This window comes from Chelonoidis abingdonii, chromosome 4 (genome assembly GCF_003597395.2).
Source record: "Chelonoidis abingdonii isolate Lonesome George chromosome 4, CheloAbing_2.0, whole genome shotgun sequence".
In the NCBI taxonomy this organism is placed as follows: domain Eukaryota; kingdom Metazoa; phylum Chordata; order Testudines; family Testudinidae; genus Chelonoidis; species Chelonoidis abingdonii.
The window spans coordinates 92596165-92614012 of record NC_133772.1 but is presented as its reverse complement, the minus strand read 5'-3'; the positions used below and the strand labels follow the sequence as shown (position 1 = coordinate 92614012).

Sequence of the window (17848 nt, the reverse complement as noted above, 5' to 3'; positions counted from 1 at the left end):
CACAGCATTGCACTGGGAACTCATGTTCCACTGATTATTCACCATGACCCCAAATCTTCTTTAGCATCAACCATTCAAACATCTAGAAAGTTGAGGAGTTATTAGATCCTGGCTTTGATTAATACCCCATTTCTCATTTGTTGAATCATGTCATGAGTAATATCAATAAACCTCCATGAACGCACACAGTTAGCCAGTCAAAACACAGGATGTTTGAATGGGATGTTATGAATTATACTCAACTGAATGTTTTAAAGGGATACTGTCAAGATAAAAAACGTATTTATTTTTAGTTCCTTTTTTTTATTCTCCTGTGATGGGGCAAGGCCAGATGGCTACAGTAAAGTACTGAGGAACAGGAATGTTAGCCCCAGGCTAAACAAATCCCTAGTACCATGGTAACCAAATGGCAGTTGCTCCAGGTTAATCAAGGCACTTGGGGCCAATTAAGATCTTCTAGAAGGCAGTGGAGATAGCTACATTGATTAGAACACCTGCAGCCAATCAAGGGAGGCTAATCAGGGCACCTTGGTTTAAAAGGACTCACTCCCAGTCAGGGAGGGAGGAGCTAGAGGAGAGGAAGCACGTGTGAGGAGCTGGGAGCAAGAGTCGCAAGGAGCTGAGACTGAGAGGGTGTGCTACTTGAGGATTGAGGAATTATCAGACAATCAAGCATTATCAGACACCAGGAGGAAGGTCCTGTGATGAGGAATAAAAGAAGGTTGTTCTTTGAGGACGGCCATGGGGAAGTAGCCCCGGGAGTTGTAGCTGCCATGCAGCTGTTACAGGAGGCACTATAGACAGCTGCAATCCACAGGGCCCTGGGCTGGAACCCGGAGTAGAGGGTGGGCCTGGGTTCCCTGCAAACCTTGCAACTCCTGATCAGACACAGGAGGAGTTGACCCAGACTGTGGGTTCCACTAGAGGGGAAGATCTCTGAGGTGAGAAAATCCGCCAAATAAGCGCAGGACCCACCAAGGTAAAGGAGGACTTTTGTCACACTCCTCTATTCGTGTTCTTATAATGTGATATATACTGGTAATACCTTGGATTTTATAACTAAACAAATCTTTCAAATCTGGCTTACTTTTCACCATTTATGTGTTTGTGTTTACTTTCTCAATTTTACTCAAATTGTAGACTGCAATTAGATTCTGCATTTGTAGAGTGAACATGAACTGAACATGGTGAGAGCAGAATTAAACCTCTGAATAGCTTGTCTTGTGTTTATCTAAATCACACAGGCAATTCTGAAAATCCCACCTGCTGTTATCTTTGGGTTCACACTACTATGGGGCAGTGTTTATAGCCAAAAATTCTCCTATATTTGTTTTTCTGGAAAAGGTGTCATGAAAACACTTGTAGTGAGATTTCCTCAGTCACCAACAGACTTTGGATGCCCAATTCTCAAAAAAATTACTGGAAAATAGGATTCTAAATCCTGTTGGTGGGGCTTTGAAAAATCTCAGCTTTATGTTCTTATTACATTTTGTTCAAGCCAAAACCTGTGTAGTGAGTCTCAATATGCCTCATGAGGCTCCCTTTATAAAGTGCCTTAACATTCTAATTTGGTTTTTGATACTTAAAAAAGTATGCTCATCATAATCTTGAGGCACGTATGCATTAATTAGGGGTCAGCTGCAGCCGTGGTATAACACCACTAAAGTCAGTGGAGTTACATCAGTATAAATATGGCTTACATGCTTTGGAATCAGGAGCAACATTTCAGAAAAATTCAAGGGGAGGGAGCAAAGTCATGTCAGCATATAGAACATTGTGTGATTATATTATATCCTGCAAAGTTGGGGGAGAAAGGGTCGTGGTGGGAGGAGTGAAAGACATAATGGAGCATAAAAACCTGTGAAAAGCTAGGAGGGGCTGCCCTGTGGCACCAAATGACACCTCTGTCTAGAGTAAAAGAGGTGCAAGGTTTCGCCCTTTCCTTTCCCTCTTTTACCCTAATTTCCCCCTTTTAAAAACTATTAGTTTTGGGTCCCCAGCTGCTTTCCTGAAGGCAGAAATTTATCAGTATCTCCTTCAGTTACCCATCTCCTGCATCCCACCACCAACACTCTGCTCGAGTGAGTTACATACCACTATTAAAGAACGCTGCATCCAAAATACTAGATCCCTTCTTTATCACCATTTTAATAGAAATGGACAATAATTTTCTCCTATCACCATGAAGAACTGCTGGGAACCACAGCAGTGACTATTTCTTTTTCAAAATGGATCCATTTGTCTTCTAAGGCCAGACCCTGCAAGATCATGATATATCCCTGAGTACCCTTGGTGCCTACTGAAGTTAGTGGGTTGCTCAGCACCTTGCAGGATAGGACCTTTAAAGCGCTACCTGTGGCTGAGTGTCCTTGTCCCATGTCTAGGATGACTTAGAACTTCTAACTCAGCTTTACTAACCATGAGATATTGCTCGAGTCTGATGTCTCGCTGGTGTTGTCAGCATTCTCTCAAGTATCAGTATTGCCACAGAACAGCTGTGCTCCACTAGTGATTAACCTAGCATGAGGGACACTATTGGAAGTACATTTTGGTCACCCTTAAGTCCAACAAACCCATCTGGTACACTAAGCTGTGTGGTTAATTAATGAGCAGGAGAATTGGGGTTCCCTGCCCTGAGTGATGCACTGATGTGAGCTGCTCAGCACTGTGGGCATCATTTTTATAAAAAAGGCCAGTTTGAGGATGGACGTGGGGGAGTTCCTAGTAGTTTTGGATGGCTCAGAGTACTAATAATGAGCTACTAACCTATAACCTCTACATCAACAACTCAAATCCAGTCTACATCAGTATTTGATACCTGGTGCCAGTCAGTGGTCTATGCAAATGATCTCAGTCCAGTTCCTATTGCACAGATAACACCATCACAAATAGGCACTCAGAAGAGAGGCCTAGGGCTATGTCTGCACTACTGCGATACAGCGACCTACGCTACGCAACACCAGCTATGTGAATAATGTAGCTGGAGTTGACATACCTTAGGTCGAGTTAGTGCAGGGTCTACATTGCGGGGGGTCGATGGGAGAAACTCAGCGATCTGCTGTTAATTCGGCTGGTCTTCACTAGACCCACTAAATCGACTGCTGGTGGATTGATCTCAGAGCATGGATCCCGGCCAAAGCAGGCTCCAGGCACCAGCTCAGCAAGCAGGTGCTTGGGGTGGCCAAGGGGAAGGGATAGCATGTCAGGCTGTTCGGCAGCAGTTCAGCGGCAGGTCCCTCAGCCCCTCTCAGAGGGTAGGACCGGCTGCTGAATTGCTGCCAAAGAAGAAAACGGCGTGGTGGAGCTGCTGCCGATCATGACATCTCCCCCTCCACTGGCTTGGGGAGGGAAAAAACCTGGAGCTGGCCCTGATCCCAGCTGTAGTGTAGACCTGCCCTAGGACTGAATGAGCATGGAGAATAAATTAACCTCCCACTGGTAGTCCCTCCAGAACAGTGTTTCTCAGACTGGGGTTGCTGCTTGTATAGAGAAAGCCCCTGGCGGGCTGGGACAGTTTGTTTACCTGCCCCGTCCGAAGGTCCAGCCGATCGCGGCTCCCAGGGGCCGCAGTTCGCTGCTCCAGGCCAATGGGAGCTGCTGGAAGTGGTGTGGGCCAAGGGACTTACTGGCCGCTGCTTCCAGCAGCTCCCATTGGCCTGCAGTGGTGAACTGTGGCCAGTGGAAGCCACGATCAGCCAGACCTGCGGACAGGGCAGGTAAACAAACCGGCCCGGCCCGCTAGGGGCTTTCCCTACACAAGTTGTGACCCCAGTTTGAGAAACACTGCTCCAGAATAAGGATGAGACACACTGGAGGGAACTGAGTATGAAAGCTTGTACTGCTGGTGCCTGGGTTATAGTTGTGCTGACCCTACTCCCATTGAAGACCAGGCCAGCAGGAGCAGGCTTTCCATGGGTATGTAGCAGAGCTCTGCAGGCCTGTCAATTGAGCAACTTCACTTTTTAAGTGACAGCTACCAGCTGTGCCCACAGAGAATCCCTCCCTGAGTGGAGAAGGGGCCCAGATTTCCAGCTGACTCCAGATGGATCACAGCAGGTTTGGGAAACTCTGTGACTGTAGCCTCTCTAATACCCAAAGAGTTAGAAAGGTCAGAAGTAGTGGTGAGAGGCTATGGGAGAGGAATTATGCAAAGTGCCAGTGAAACCTGACAATCAAAGAGAAACCAATATTTAAATAAAGTTAACCAATTAGGGGTGAGTGCTGAAAAGTGTTTATTGGATTTGCAGCAGATACAGCACATCTAGACAATTTATCATTAGAATTAAATGTACCATTACGAGGATATAGAGCACAAGTGAGGCAATTAAGCACAGCACAGATTATCTGGGATTGGGGGGAGTGATGCTTTTATTAAGGAAGAACACATGAGACAGATCTACTTAGTAGCATTATGACTAGTTTTGAAAAAAAGTCAGACATGGAGATTACAAAAAATTGACTGGATTTTCTGGAAATTTTTCCCTCCCAGCATCTTTTCCAGCAAACTAATTCACAATATCCTCATTCCAACCACTTGATTCAATGTTCATGTGTTTTCTTTAACTCCTTTTCCTGGCAGAATAGTATCGGTTATTTCATTAGTCTCTTGTTTCTAATCTCGAGCATCCAGAGGGATCCTTTAATCACAGTAAGAGTGTGCTCCGTGGGGCATACTGACACTTCCCAGGAGTTTCTGCCTCTCAGTCTCTGGCTGAACAATAAACCCAGGCCACGATATGCACAACAGAGAGTCCCCAGTTGTCTTTTCCTGCTTAAATATAGTAGTGCACCTGCAGAGCTTCAGCTTGCTCAGAAAATCTCTGCAGGCTGTGGAGAGCCAGTTGGGGTCTGCTGTGTTTCAACTGCTTTGAGCCTCCCAGGAGTTAGCCACCAACACTTTCACTTATTCACAAATGTTGATGATAACAGGGCTTGATCCAAAGCCCGTTGAAGTCAACGGAAAGGCTCCTGTTGACTTCAATGGGTGGTGAATCAAGTGGTGTTGTAAATTTAGTATTTGCAGGGACGAATCACTAAACAAATGAGCATGAATCAGGGTATTATCTCTTTGGCCATATCTGAGACTCTTGAATGTCTGTGGTCCAAGGCCTCATATCTGCAAGCCCTCCATGTGCAGACTTCTCATTGACTTCAAAGGGAATCTCTCCCACAGAAAGCTTGTAGAAGCTGACCCTGCATGGACTTTCACAGGAAAGAGGTTTCAGAGTGGGAGCCATGTTAGTCTGTATCAGCAAAAACAAAGAGGAGGTGCCACAAGACTCCTTGTTGTTTTTACATGAAGAGGCTGTCACAGCAAGAAGAAAGCCCGCTGAAGCGCCAACTGGAATAATGAACCAATAATAAATGCCAGTTATGCCTTTGCAGAGTTCTTCTATTGGCCCTACCTGCCCTTTCCTGGCTTCACATCTTTCTCTGTGACTGAAACTGACAACATGTGATTAGAGGCTCTGACTTTAGATGTAGTCAGAGAAGCTGCAGTCGCATCATTTATACTGATTTACTGCTATACTGTAACTTGTGATGTACACATTGCAACCTGTGTATTTTAATATATCAACAGAAATCCAAGGTTTAAAAACTGCCCATTTAGGAGGAAGTTTCATAGTGGAGCAAGCCTGGACAAACACAAACAGAACTGAGCATTGTATAGTTTACATACTTTGCTCAACCAGTCCTTTCTTGCATTCTCTGTTTATAGTTACTTTAGATATTTATGTTTGAATGAAAATATTCCCCTTGCAAGGGCCCTGGCATTTGCCATGGGAAGGAGGATGATTTAACAAAGTGATTTAATTTAATAACTGTGGTTTATATCTCAGTGCCACCATCCAAAACACAATAGGGTTTTCCAGTCCACATTTGATTCCTAGGCAGTGGAGCCTAATTGCCACCTAGCAACTTCTCAGGCCTTCAGAGTTCCAATAAATGCCTTAACAGGACAGCAGTAGTAGATAAGTCAGCAGCCGATCTGAAATAATATACAACTTAGCCCAAGATTCTACACAATTGCTTTTCCCTCCTCCACTACACATGGTCCCTCACTTATATACACACACTCCTCCAACTCCCATTTTAATAATTACATTGAATGTAACTAAATGAGAGTTCTGCAGTGACGCCATTGAAACACATAAAACAAACTGATTTTCCTCCAGCACCAATCCAGGCTAATGGTCACAGCTTCACACTAACATGTGGGAGACCAGGATGAGAACTTGGATTTTATACTGTAGGTCATGTTCTGGGCTCCAGGGATTAGTGCCTAGGTGGAAGAGCCATATACAAAGAAAATGTTATTAATCCACATCTAAGACCACAAGCAGAAGTATGTAGCCAAAAGAGGCTCTGATGGAGGTTTAAATATTTAATTTGTAATGTTCAGTAAATACTGGATGTAGTGATTTACATGTAGACTCTCCATAGTCCAAGACCAGAAGCTTCTCTTTTTCATCTCATGAGGGGCTTTGGTTGTAGTGGAATGTGATTTCATTTGAAGGGGAGAAGCATATTTAATGCAACTGTCAATCTATTTGTAAAGAATATAATGAGGGGCCTGAATCCTTTCCTATGCCCCTGAAAAATAATTTTGAAAGAAATCTCATTTCCTAAATGATTTGGTTTCTTTAAGGTAACATTTAATGGCTCTACAATAACAGTGATTGCAGCCACATCTCCTTTGTGGAGAAGGGCAAACACAATAGGGAGAGATGGAATTCAAAAGGCACCAGAGGCACAAAACCAGGAGAGCTTTTCCAAACCACTTCATAAAGGAGATGTGACTCTAGGGTGACCAGATGTCCCGATTTTATAGGGACAGTCCCGAATTTTGGGTCTTTTTCTTATGTAGGCTCCTATTATCCCCCCACCCCCATCCTGATTTTTCACACCTGCTGTCTGGTCACTCTAAGTGACTCTATGTGCATTTAGGCTACCCGCAAGGTTTTCTTCATCTCTGTGTAGTGGGAGTTGTGGGGTATTAGCTTCATATACTTGGAAAATGTTTTTGGCTTTAAGCTAAGCCATGTAAATGCACCCAGATACTATGAGCCAAATTCATCCCTGTACCAGAGCTGAGCTTGGGGCCAGGCACCAGGAAGTCCCAGTAAGGCAAAACTTTGTCACCTGTATGCCTCCACCATGCTGGGTTGTCTGGCACAGGCTGGAACAGCCAGTGGGGCTTCCCTAACTTGCACTTGGCTGACCACAGCCCTGATGGGCCACTCCATCAGCCAGTAATAGCTGAGGTGTAGCCTGGCTATGGCTCCTTTGTTCTGGCATGCCCACTACACCACAAGGGCTCAGCAGGAGCCTCACACAGGGTCAGCTTTACCAATCTCATGCCATCCTGGGATGACTTCTATGCTCGGGGCATTTACTGGGGTCCATTAGTGCAGCTTTGACTCTGCCAACATCAAAGAGTCCTAATGTAAAGGCTGCAAAGAGTCCTGTGGCACCTTATAGACTAACAGACGTATTGGAGCATGAGCTTTCATGGGTGAATACCCACTTCGTCGGATGCATGTGAAAGCTGTGTCAGTCACTGGTGAGTCAGGCCTTATGTGCTAGTTGTCTAATAATAAATGTTTCATTACGATTACTAATCAATATCATGACACTCACCATTCTGAATGAATTAAGTGCCCCTCTTCACTGGAAAAACTTAGTATCTCTCTGTTCTAAAGCTTTTAAAGGTGAAAAGGCAGCTTTTAAATAACTCAATTCAAGTTATTACTTAGTACCGAGTCCCTTCAGAGAGTTTACTCTTGCTCCCACTGAAGTCAATGGCAAAATCACTGACTTCACTGAGAACAGGATCAGACCCACAGGGTACATCAGACCCTCACACAACTGAGCACCGATGCCTGTATCCTTACAATACTAACTGCCAGATCTTTATCAAGCCCTTCTTCGCAAGTAACTTCTGACAGAACAGAAGACATGGCTGGGATTCTTTTCATCTTTGCACATGGGCATGCAGACTTCACAAGTGTTCAGAAGTGAAGAGGTAACTTTTTGGATGACTTCTGCCTTGTCTAACAACCTCTGATCAAGCTGGAAGACGTAATACTTTTCGCAGTGACAGCATTTGGGGAAGAAAAGGGCATTTCAGAGCCCTGCATCTGGGGTTAGCCAGTTAGTTCTGTATACTCAGCTCTTCTGGATCAGTTGGGAGCCACCAAGATGACCCAGCATCATATTTTTGTTACCAGTTTTAGTTCTTTACACAAAGGATGGTTTGGTAGAAATGCTCAGGCTATTTGAAATGTCCAACTGTTATGAATTTACTGCTCTGAAAGTTGTCTACTGGCTACAAACAAGCAGACGAATGGAAATCTCCATTTTCTTACAATCATCTGGCAGGCTTATTGGTGAGGAGACCGATTCCCAAGAAGAATTCTAGTTCTGCTTAACTTATCATCTCTAACAATAGGTATCCCTGGGACACAAAACAGCATTATAGCATTCTTGCTGGCCACATGACTAGTCTTAGCATCTCCTTCATTCTTGGAAAGCATCTTGATCCCTGATATATACAGTATGCAAGAGCAGCTATATTGTCCATCTATATCATCCTATGAATACCTAGTTTTGTATAAATGAGATAATTCCAGAATAAAGGGCCAAAACCTGAGGTCCTTGCTCTGTTTTTATTCAGTCTTTGCTCAGGCAGACTCAAACTAATTTCAGTGGCAACTGTAGTCACTTTAATGTTTTACTTCCACGCAAGCTTGCTTGGGTAAGAAACCTAGTAAAATCTGAGTCAGGACATAGGATTTCTGCCCAGAAACAGGATCCCTTCTCTCACAATAATATCATTTGCTCCAAGGTAGGGTAAAAAAAAATCCTGGGAAGTCCCATCACCCTGAAGGTTTGGGATCTGTCTTCAGGTTTACCTTTCCAGAGTCCCAAAGCATTGTGCCTGCTTCATTGGTCTCCTCTTTCAGCCACCATGATAAAATGAACTCCACGTTCATTGGAAGAAGACATTTCTGGCCTGGAGTATGTTTTTGTGAGTCCAGTGTCAGTCCATAAACAAGTCTTGAATGGAGATGGTCCCAAGGAATCAGTGGCATGTAGGATATGACCAGCCCATCAGTTGATACCTTTCCCTGTGATTGTATATCTATAGTGCTTCACTGAGGTTTAGTTCATTTTCATCTGAAGAAAAGATGTTTACTGCCTTTGTGGTCAGTAGTACATCCAAATGATTAATACTCTGAGTTTGCCATGATTATGTGTGATTGATGATGAGGGGTTTGTAGAGAAACCCCATCTCAACCTTAACTCTAATGTCACAATAGCAATGCTGTAATATGGAGAAAGTTGTGGGAAAGATGAGGGTCCCACTTCGTCAGCTTTGACATTAGGTGGCCATTGCACTTTCAAGTGCTTGGTATGCAATGGATATCCAGGTATCTACTTTTCTCTTTATGTTTAGAACTTTGTGGAACTGAATTAGGGTCTGGTACCATATCAGAATGAGAAGTGTTACCACTTTCATCTATTGGGCATAACTACCTGTCTGGAGAGCACAGTATAGTTTCATCACAGCTGGTGGACTGGTGTCCTTATTTTACTTACAGTGTTTCTTTTTCATATTGAATTTAGCAACTCTGTTTTTGACTCTTCTCAGCAGAAGGGGCACTGCTGTGACTGATCAGTTCAGAGGCAGAGGAAAGAGACTGACTCTATGCAGCTGGAGGCAGCTGTTGGACCTCCTGAGGGCACAGAAAGTTCAGGATTGGTGACTTCTGCCTGTTAATCAGACATGGAAAGGAAAACCCATAGTGCCTGGCTTGGCAGCAACCTGAAACACAGAATAAGCATTCACTGCAGGATCAAGTAATGAGAAGGTGGATTGGGAAGGATTTGCTCTTTTAAAAACACAAATATCTTCAATAATTAGCAAAGATGTAAAAACACATTAATGGTAAATGTGATTCAAATTTAATGTAAATTGTTTCTCTTGCTTTTAAATATATTTTACTGGTGGGAGAAAGTGTTGCATTGACAGCCATAAGCACAGAAAGGGCTGTGAGGGTGTACCCCTCCTCATGTGTCTCAGCCACGATTTGGAGGGACCATACCTAAAATTGAAACAAATGGCCAGTTTCCGTGCCCAGTCATTCTGCAGAGATTGCTAGCAAGGGTGCCAATTAGTGCCAGTTGTGATAGTGACTAGTGATGTGGACATCTGTCCATTGGGAACTGGACTGAGATTGCCAGCTGTTGTTATGGTTTGAATGTATGTCTAGAGGATGCTATGAGTGCATTTTATAAATGGAATATATAAAAATAATAGGCCACAAACCAGTCATCAGATTTCCGGTTCCACCCACCTGGGTTGGATTCTAACTAGAAATGGGCCCAACCTGTGAATTTCAGATCCACATTCAAATTGGAACTTCCCTAAAGTGTGAGGTTCAGGTCCATTTCTAGTTCAACCCAGTGGCCTAGAAGCAAAAGTCTAAGTCTGACACGCTTTAAAAGTTTCCCTTGTTAAGGCACCAACTTGTGCTTCAAGTTAGCGCCTGAATGTTTTTCAAGTCCAGTTTAACTTGCAGCTGTAACTGACTACGGATGGTATCTCATCTCTGAGAGAAAGCCATGAGTATAAAATGGGGAAAGGTATGGAAATTACTATCAGCTTTACTAGGCTTGGAAATAGGATGTCTTTGGCAGGAGGAATCCAGAGTAGCGCCATGTACACACAGATCACAGGAGCGTATTTAAATAGGGAGTCTTCCTGTATTAATCCTGGACTTGACAGCAATACAAACATCGAGGAAGTAATTGTAAGCATCAGTGCAGTAAGGAACAGGAAGACATTGAACAAGCTCCAAGTTGAGAGAATGAGAACAGGGACCCCTTACAGCACAGAGAAAGCAATATATTAAGTCTTGAGTGATGCATCATTTTAAAGACCCACCTTGGCTTTGTTGTCCATAGTAACAGCCAGCTGCATCCTCTTCCCCATCCTGAATGTAAACATATGATCTGCTTCCTTCTCATCTTCCTCCTCATTGCTGACTCCAAACCCTGGGCTGGTGGGGCAGCTGCTTCCCCATTTCTCACTCACCACCCTTTTCTCCTGAAAAGCCAATCAGTCTGGTTTGAAAACAGGTCCTTTTGGGGTTACCAGTGTGTTTCCATTTTAGGAAAAACTTCTGTTTCAACAGCTGGGGGAGGGCAGCTGTGGAAATGTTAGAACTTGCTCCATGGGATGCTTTTTGCTCCCATTACAATACCATGACATTCTTCCAAAGAGCAAAACAACAGGCACTTTGTCTGATTAGCAGAGAAACCCACAAATCTAAGTGGGTCCGGAAAACCCATTGCATTTACAAATCTGACATTTCAGACTAAAATGTCAAAGGTTTAGGAAACAGATGTCGTCATTTTCTTGTTAACACTTATGGCTAGATTGTGCAACCCTAACTCCTGGTGCTGATCATTTATTGTTGACACCAGCAGACTACTGGTGTGAGTAAGTGCGCACCATTATAAGAGTTGAACAGTCTAGTCCACAGAATGTTCAGTTTCTGGTTAATAACATCTTTCATCTCCTGTATGAAAGGGAAAAATTGTGCAGCAGTGCAAGCCTACAGTAAAGCAAGGGCCAGTGGGTTGCTGGAATGAGGGAAAGAGTCTACAAATGAACCTAATAAAGTAATTGTGTGAACAGTCCCACATCAGGGAAAAGAAACAAGGGTACATTTGGGCTACTTATTCCATGAGCTCTGCTGTCATTGCATTCCCTTTAACACAGGGCTGCATGCAGAGTGTCAAGGAGGACTGGCCTTGTGATGTGTTGGGCCTAAAATGCTGGGAGGGGTGGATCAGGCCATGAATTGCCTCCTCTCTAATCCTGCTGCTAGTGAATGGGGAGAACTATCTGTTGGTGATTTGTTTAATCCCCCTATAGACCCAGACATATTAAAAAAAAGGACTGGGACAGCCCATGAGTTGCAGAGTTTGCATGGGAAACCCTACGGGAAACCATGTGTGGGAATCCGTAATGGCCACTTGTTTCGTTTGTTCTTAAGGCTGACCGTTGTTTAAGGGAAGGAGGGAGAATGCCCTGTTTGGACCTATGATATTTTCTTCTTATGTGTGTTCTGCAGTTAAATCCATGCCTTGACACACATCTGGAACTCCTATTTTTCACCCTACAGCAGATATAAAGCACGTCTATTTTGGAAATATATCTGCGACCATGTTTTTATTCATGTCTGGGAGTTCATATACATGTGAGTGTGCATATGTACGTGCATACACATCTGCTTGCTTGTATTTGTGTACATGCTTGCACCTGTGGGAACAGGTTTGTGTGTGCAGGCTAGGGTGACCAGACAGCAAGTGTGGAAAAATCGGGATGGGGGTGAGGGGTAATAGGAGCCTATATAAGAAAAAGCTCCAAAAATTGGGACTGTCCCTATAAAATCGGGACATCTGGTGACCCTAGTGCAGGCTAATGTATATGTGTGCATGAATCTATTCAGAACCTTTAAGTCTTTTGGGGTGTGGTTAGGTTCTGATTCCTGATACTCTGAATGCATATTGTACATGCTACCTACTCCAGAGATAGCAGCTCTGTGTTCGTAAGGGAGGGATTCTTTAGTGAGAAGTTCACTTGTACTAAAAGGGAAACAAGACTTACGTTATGAGCCTTGGTGATAGTAATAGTCAGACCATCCTGCTTGGGTCTCCTGGAAGTGACAGCCATCCCCTCCTGCTCTGCTCGCTTTCTGTCCTCTTCTATTTCCTGAAACAGGCAAGTCCACATCCAACATCAGATTTTCCAAAGGCCTGTGATGAATCAAACCCACTCAGGCAGGGAAAGGAAAGGGCCATGAGCTTTGCATGTACAACATCAGGGGGCCAGAGCCACGATAATGAACCACAGAAGCAAAGACCAGGTGATTTTTATGCTCACTGGGACCTCAGGCTAGGTACAGTCATGGCCCATTTTCCTATTTTGCATTCCTACTGGGGAGTACATGGGGCCAACCAACATTTTGAAAGAAAGTTGACTTGCTGTGTGTCTTTTGTCAGTGCACTCTCAGCACAGCTTGTTCTCCAAGAAAGGTGTACCAGAGTTCTGTTCCTTGAGTGCATGTGCTCCCTGGTCATCTGTTAGCAGCCCCAGGCCTTTAGAACTGGGAACTGCAGTCCCAGGGTATATGACAAGGAACAAGCATGTGATCTCTAGGACAAGGCTTCCTGTCTCTTTGCGTCATAGATGATGCAACTAAAAGTTCGGGAGGTGCTGCCACATCCCCTGGCTTGAAGTGGTTTACATCATATACAGGTTTTACAGTTTGGTTCAATGGCTCTCAGCATCTCCACTATACAAATTGTTCCAGTGCCCAGATACGTCTACACTGCAGCTGGGAGCATGCTTCCCAGCTCAGGTAGACAGATGAGCTAGCTCACTAAAAATAGCAGTGTAGCAGGGCGGTTTGGGCTAGCTGCCAGGGTACATACGCAGCGGGTCCAGGCAGTTTTGTACTCAGGTAGCTAGCCCAATCTGCCATCCGTGCTACCCCTGACTACACAGTTATTTTTAGTGCACTAGCTTGAGCACAGCTAGTGTGTGTCTGTTCAACCAAGCAGGGACACATGCTCCCAGCTTCAGTGTAGAGGTACCCTCAGACAGGAACAGCAGAGAGGAAAGTTCCAGGGTTGGGCAATGACCTGGGAGGGGGCTTACCACATGGACCTGTTGGGTAGCTGGGGAGAGAGACCTGGGCCTGTGGAAGTATAGGGCTTTCCATAGCAGCCAGGCAGAGAGGCTGATGGATTAGAAAACTGAGATGGGGCTGAGCTGCAGAGCATCCTGCACCAGGCAATGAGACTATGAGCCAAGCAGAGGGCTGATTGCTTATGGAGCCTGGAGGAAGCTGTGAGACCTGGCTCCAGGGGAAGAGAGGGGAACTGTTTATGTTTAATGAGTTGCACAAGCTCCAAAGCCAAGGGGGCAGAAAGGACTATGCCCAGTTTGTGAACCCTGCTGCCCAGGGGAGGAGCTACTTTTACTAATGGCCTTGTGTCTGTGAACCAGGTCCCAAGGTGGGAATGTTACTTGAACCACATAACGAGTAGGAGGGGGCATTTTCGGTGAGCCTAGAGAGGGAAACTGAGGCCTGGATTCCTATTCCACAAGCCAAGTGATGGAGGTTAGGGAATTGATTGACGCATGGTTGTCAGTTCCTTTCCCTGACCATGCGTGACATTTAAGCCTTCCCATAGCCTTTCATTGTGCCCATTTTCCTTGAAGTCAGAAGGAAGGGGGGGTCCATGCAGGCTTTATGTGGCAAGGAGGTAAAGTATGGATGCCTGCTGAGGAAAGGCACAGCATTTAATCACTCTTAATCATTCAAATCTGGATCTAAATTTCAAACACCCCAAAGTTTAATCTTGGGGTTTGGTTCAGCCGATTGCTGAACCAGAGGCTACTTGCCAAATTTGGATTTCGGTCCAGGTTAAATCTGAAATACTCCCAAGCTCTAAGGTGTTGGACCTTGGTTGCTGACCATCTCTCGGGCTGGGGGAACATCTTCAGCCAAGAAGAAGAGGCTCCTGCCATGGTGAGCAATATTTCTTCTTTTTCAGACTTTCTCAGCACACAAGATATTTATCCAGGGAGAAAAATAAGATGTGGCTGGAAGTTCTTTTTCCTACCTAGGTGACCAGGGCTGAAATAACCAATGGGCTAATAAAGCCTACGTTTAGTATATGGCCTGGCATAGGGCCCCAGCCAGTTCGCAGTAACACTGGCAGATGCTGACTCACCACAAACGGAGCTAATTTTTAAAGTTCTATCTCAGTACGGGAGCCAGCACACAGAGACTGCCCCATCCCAGCTGTGCTCTTTGACAAAGCCAACACCTCTTTCCTACCTTGCCTCCTGGCACTTCTGCTGAATGTGTCAGTGCTCTGCATGAATACTTGGATCATTTAATGCAGAGCATGGTAATGGAGAGCAAGAATGCAAGGAGAGAGACAACAAAATATGGAGTAGTCTGTTGGCCTATCCAGCAGCAATGGAAAGGATAAGGGATACCCTGTGATCAAGGGAAGAGGAGATTGCAAAAGATTTTTTTGGAGGCTCAGGAGAGTCTAGATCCTCCTAGATACACAAGAAAACAAGATTGGGGCAATAGGAAAGATAAGGGGCAAAAAGGGAGAAGCCAAGATAGATGGGAGAAGGAGGGGGAATAGAAAGCTAGAGAGAAACCCCATGTGGGGATGAATGGAGAAAGCAAGTTATATGTAGGTGGACATAGTGTGAGAAGGGGTAAAGCCAGAAAGAGCAGAGAAGGATAGGAAAGAAATAAAAAGAGATGCAAGAAAGATGTGAGGGTGAAGGGGGAGAGAGAGAGAGATGGGGAACTGAGGAAGTAAAGGTCTGCCCGGTAATGTAAACCCAACTCCAATAGTCAGACGGATCTTCAACTGCTGTACATTGGCAAAACTCCTGTGCAGTCAATGGAGCTAGGCTCATTCATGGCAACTGAGGATCTGATCCAATGAGCTCATGCATATTTCTAAATGTTGTCTTCCTAAACACATGCCTTTGCATGGTCATGCACAACTCCTTCTGAAGTCAGTTGCCATTAAGCAGCCATACCCAAGGGCAGAACTTGAACACTTTCCAATGTGATGGATCTTATCTAGCTAGGTTCCATATCCCTGCCAGGATTTATTAAAATGGGCAACATTCAGCAGACACATTGGTTAGTGTTAGGGGAGATGGCTCCGACATGGGGCTGAAGAAGATAAAATCTAGACAGGCAGTGGGGCAAACTTACCTGGTACCTTCGTATGAGAGCTTCATTCTTTTTCCGCAAAGCCAGGATTTTCTTATCCAGTTCAGCATCTTTCTGCTCTTTCTTCCGCAGCACGGCATCATCCACCGTGGCAGCCTGATGATACAAGGACAGTTTTTCTGACTTCACCTACAGCCCACAATGCCCCTTCATTCTGTTTTTATCAACGAGAGGTAGAGGATCACACTGTGCAGAAAAAAGGAATGGTCCTGTACCAAGCTCTGCCCACAACCAAGCTCTGTCTACTTAAAAGACCAAAACAAGAGGCTACTCGCAGTAGGTTGAATTCATCGTAACAGAGTCGTCCCTTACTTTTCTTTTATGTTTTGATCAGCAATGAAGTAGTTAAATCGTCATTGTTAGGTTTCCGCATTAACACCCTATTCAGTTGAATGGGGTAGTTCACAACTCTTTGAATTATTATGGCAGTCTCTCTCAAGCACACTCCCCATTCTGTTTGCATTTTGATGGGTATCTTGGCAACCACAGGGCTTACAGATGTACATTTGAAAAATTCTGGAGTACCAGATAGCAACCCCCAGAACAAAGTACTGACTCAGTGAGCCAACAACAGCTAGTCCAATTTGACTGTTATGGGTACACATCAATGTAACATACTGGCATATTTTTCTAGACTGCTCTAGTCTGTGTTTGAGTGAAGCAGCCAGATGAAATTGCTAAGATTTCTGAAGTGCTACATCAGTTTGCTTTTTTAAAAGGTGTTTTTATAATGCTTATCAGTCACCAGAGTATCTGAATGCTTCAGAGATCATGGCAAATTCACTGTTCTGCTCTGTTCACACACACAACCAAGTGACAAGGGCTGAGGGGCAAAGAGGAGGGATGGGAATATTGGGTTTGTGGGCATAGCAAGTTGACTGTGTTGGATTTGTGGGCACTGCAAGCTTGAGTATACAGTGCCACCACTTTGCTGCTTTGGCATCAACCTGCTTTTTAAGGCTGGACTCTATTCCCTTTGATCATATTCTGTAGATCTGCCTTGTGAGTCATCAGATATGTTATCTGCATTCTATTATGTGTAACAGTAATAAATAACCGATAGAATAAGAAAAGTCTTAAGGGAGTTAGAAATGCATTTAACGAAACTTATCACCAACCTCTCATTAAGCAGGTGTTAGCTTAGGGCAACATTTCACAACTGCTGTTCTATAATAAAAGAAAGCCAGGTTGTAGCAAGACCAACACTCACCATTCCTTATGCCTTCAGCTGGTGAAGGTTTCACATTTAACATATTCACTGAAGAGAAGGTGTAGAACTAAACTCCTACTTCGTCTGGTCACAACTTCTCCATTCCCTACCCTATGACATAGAAAGGGTCCTGGGAACTACAGACCACAATGTGATTGGTTTTCCCAGCCTGTAAGATGCAAATCACTGCCTTGGCTCACTATTAGCCCTCAGTTTAGAGTGCCCTATAGAGCGATAACAGTCATTACCAGGCTGAGCAGCACCTCCTGCACTACTAACACTCATGCATTTTGTGTTAGTTCTGGCAGTGCTGCCCCTCAGAATCACACAGTGCCGGTGCTATCATTAAGGCGAACTAGGCGGTTGCCTAGGGCGCCGAGATGTAGGGGCACCAAAAAGTGGCGCCCCCAATTTTTTTTTTTTTTTACAGCATTCCTCCCCGAGCGTGCGGTCGCTGCTCCACTTCTCCTGCCTCCCAGGCTTGCGGTGCCAATCAGCTGTTTGGCGCTGCAAGCCTGGGAGGAGAATTAGAGCAGAGGTGATCTGGGGTGGGGAGGTGCCACACGGCTCCCTGGAGGGGAAGCTGCCGCAGGGTGGGGGCACCTCGGGGGGGCGGGGAGCTGCCGCAGGGTTATGGGGGGAGGTGCAAGGTGGAAGTTTTGCCTAGGGTGTGAAACTTCCTTGCACCGGCCCTGGAATCACACTAGTTTAGTCAGTGTTGAAAGTGCTTTCTGCGAGTCACATTTATGCATATCCCTTTGAGGAGACCCTCTAAAATTTCAAG

General features: G+C 44.8%; 1 protein-coding gene across 1 annotated transcript in view; it reads right to left on the bottom strand.

Annotated features, from left to right (window-relative positions):
* CCDC9B (coiled-coil domain containing 9B) overlaps positions 1–17848 on the bottom strand; it is a 114542-nt gene that overhangs the window by 85889 nt on the left and 10805 nt on the right. The window contains exons 2-4 of the mRNA XM_032802518.2: positions 15837–15950; positions 12683–12787; positions 10952–11113 (exon numbers count right to left, since the gene is read on the bottom strand). Coding sequence (XP_032658409.1) covers positions 10952–11113; positions 12683–12787; positions 15837–15950 — 381 coding nt within the window. The remainder of the gene's footprint in view (positions 1–10951; positions 11114–12682; positions 12788–15836; positions 15951–17848) is intronic.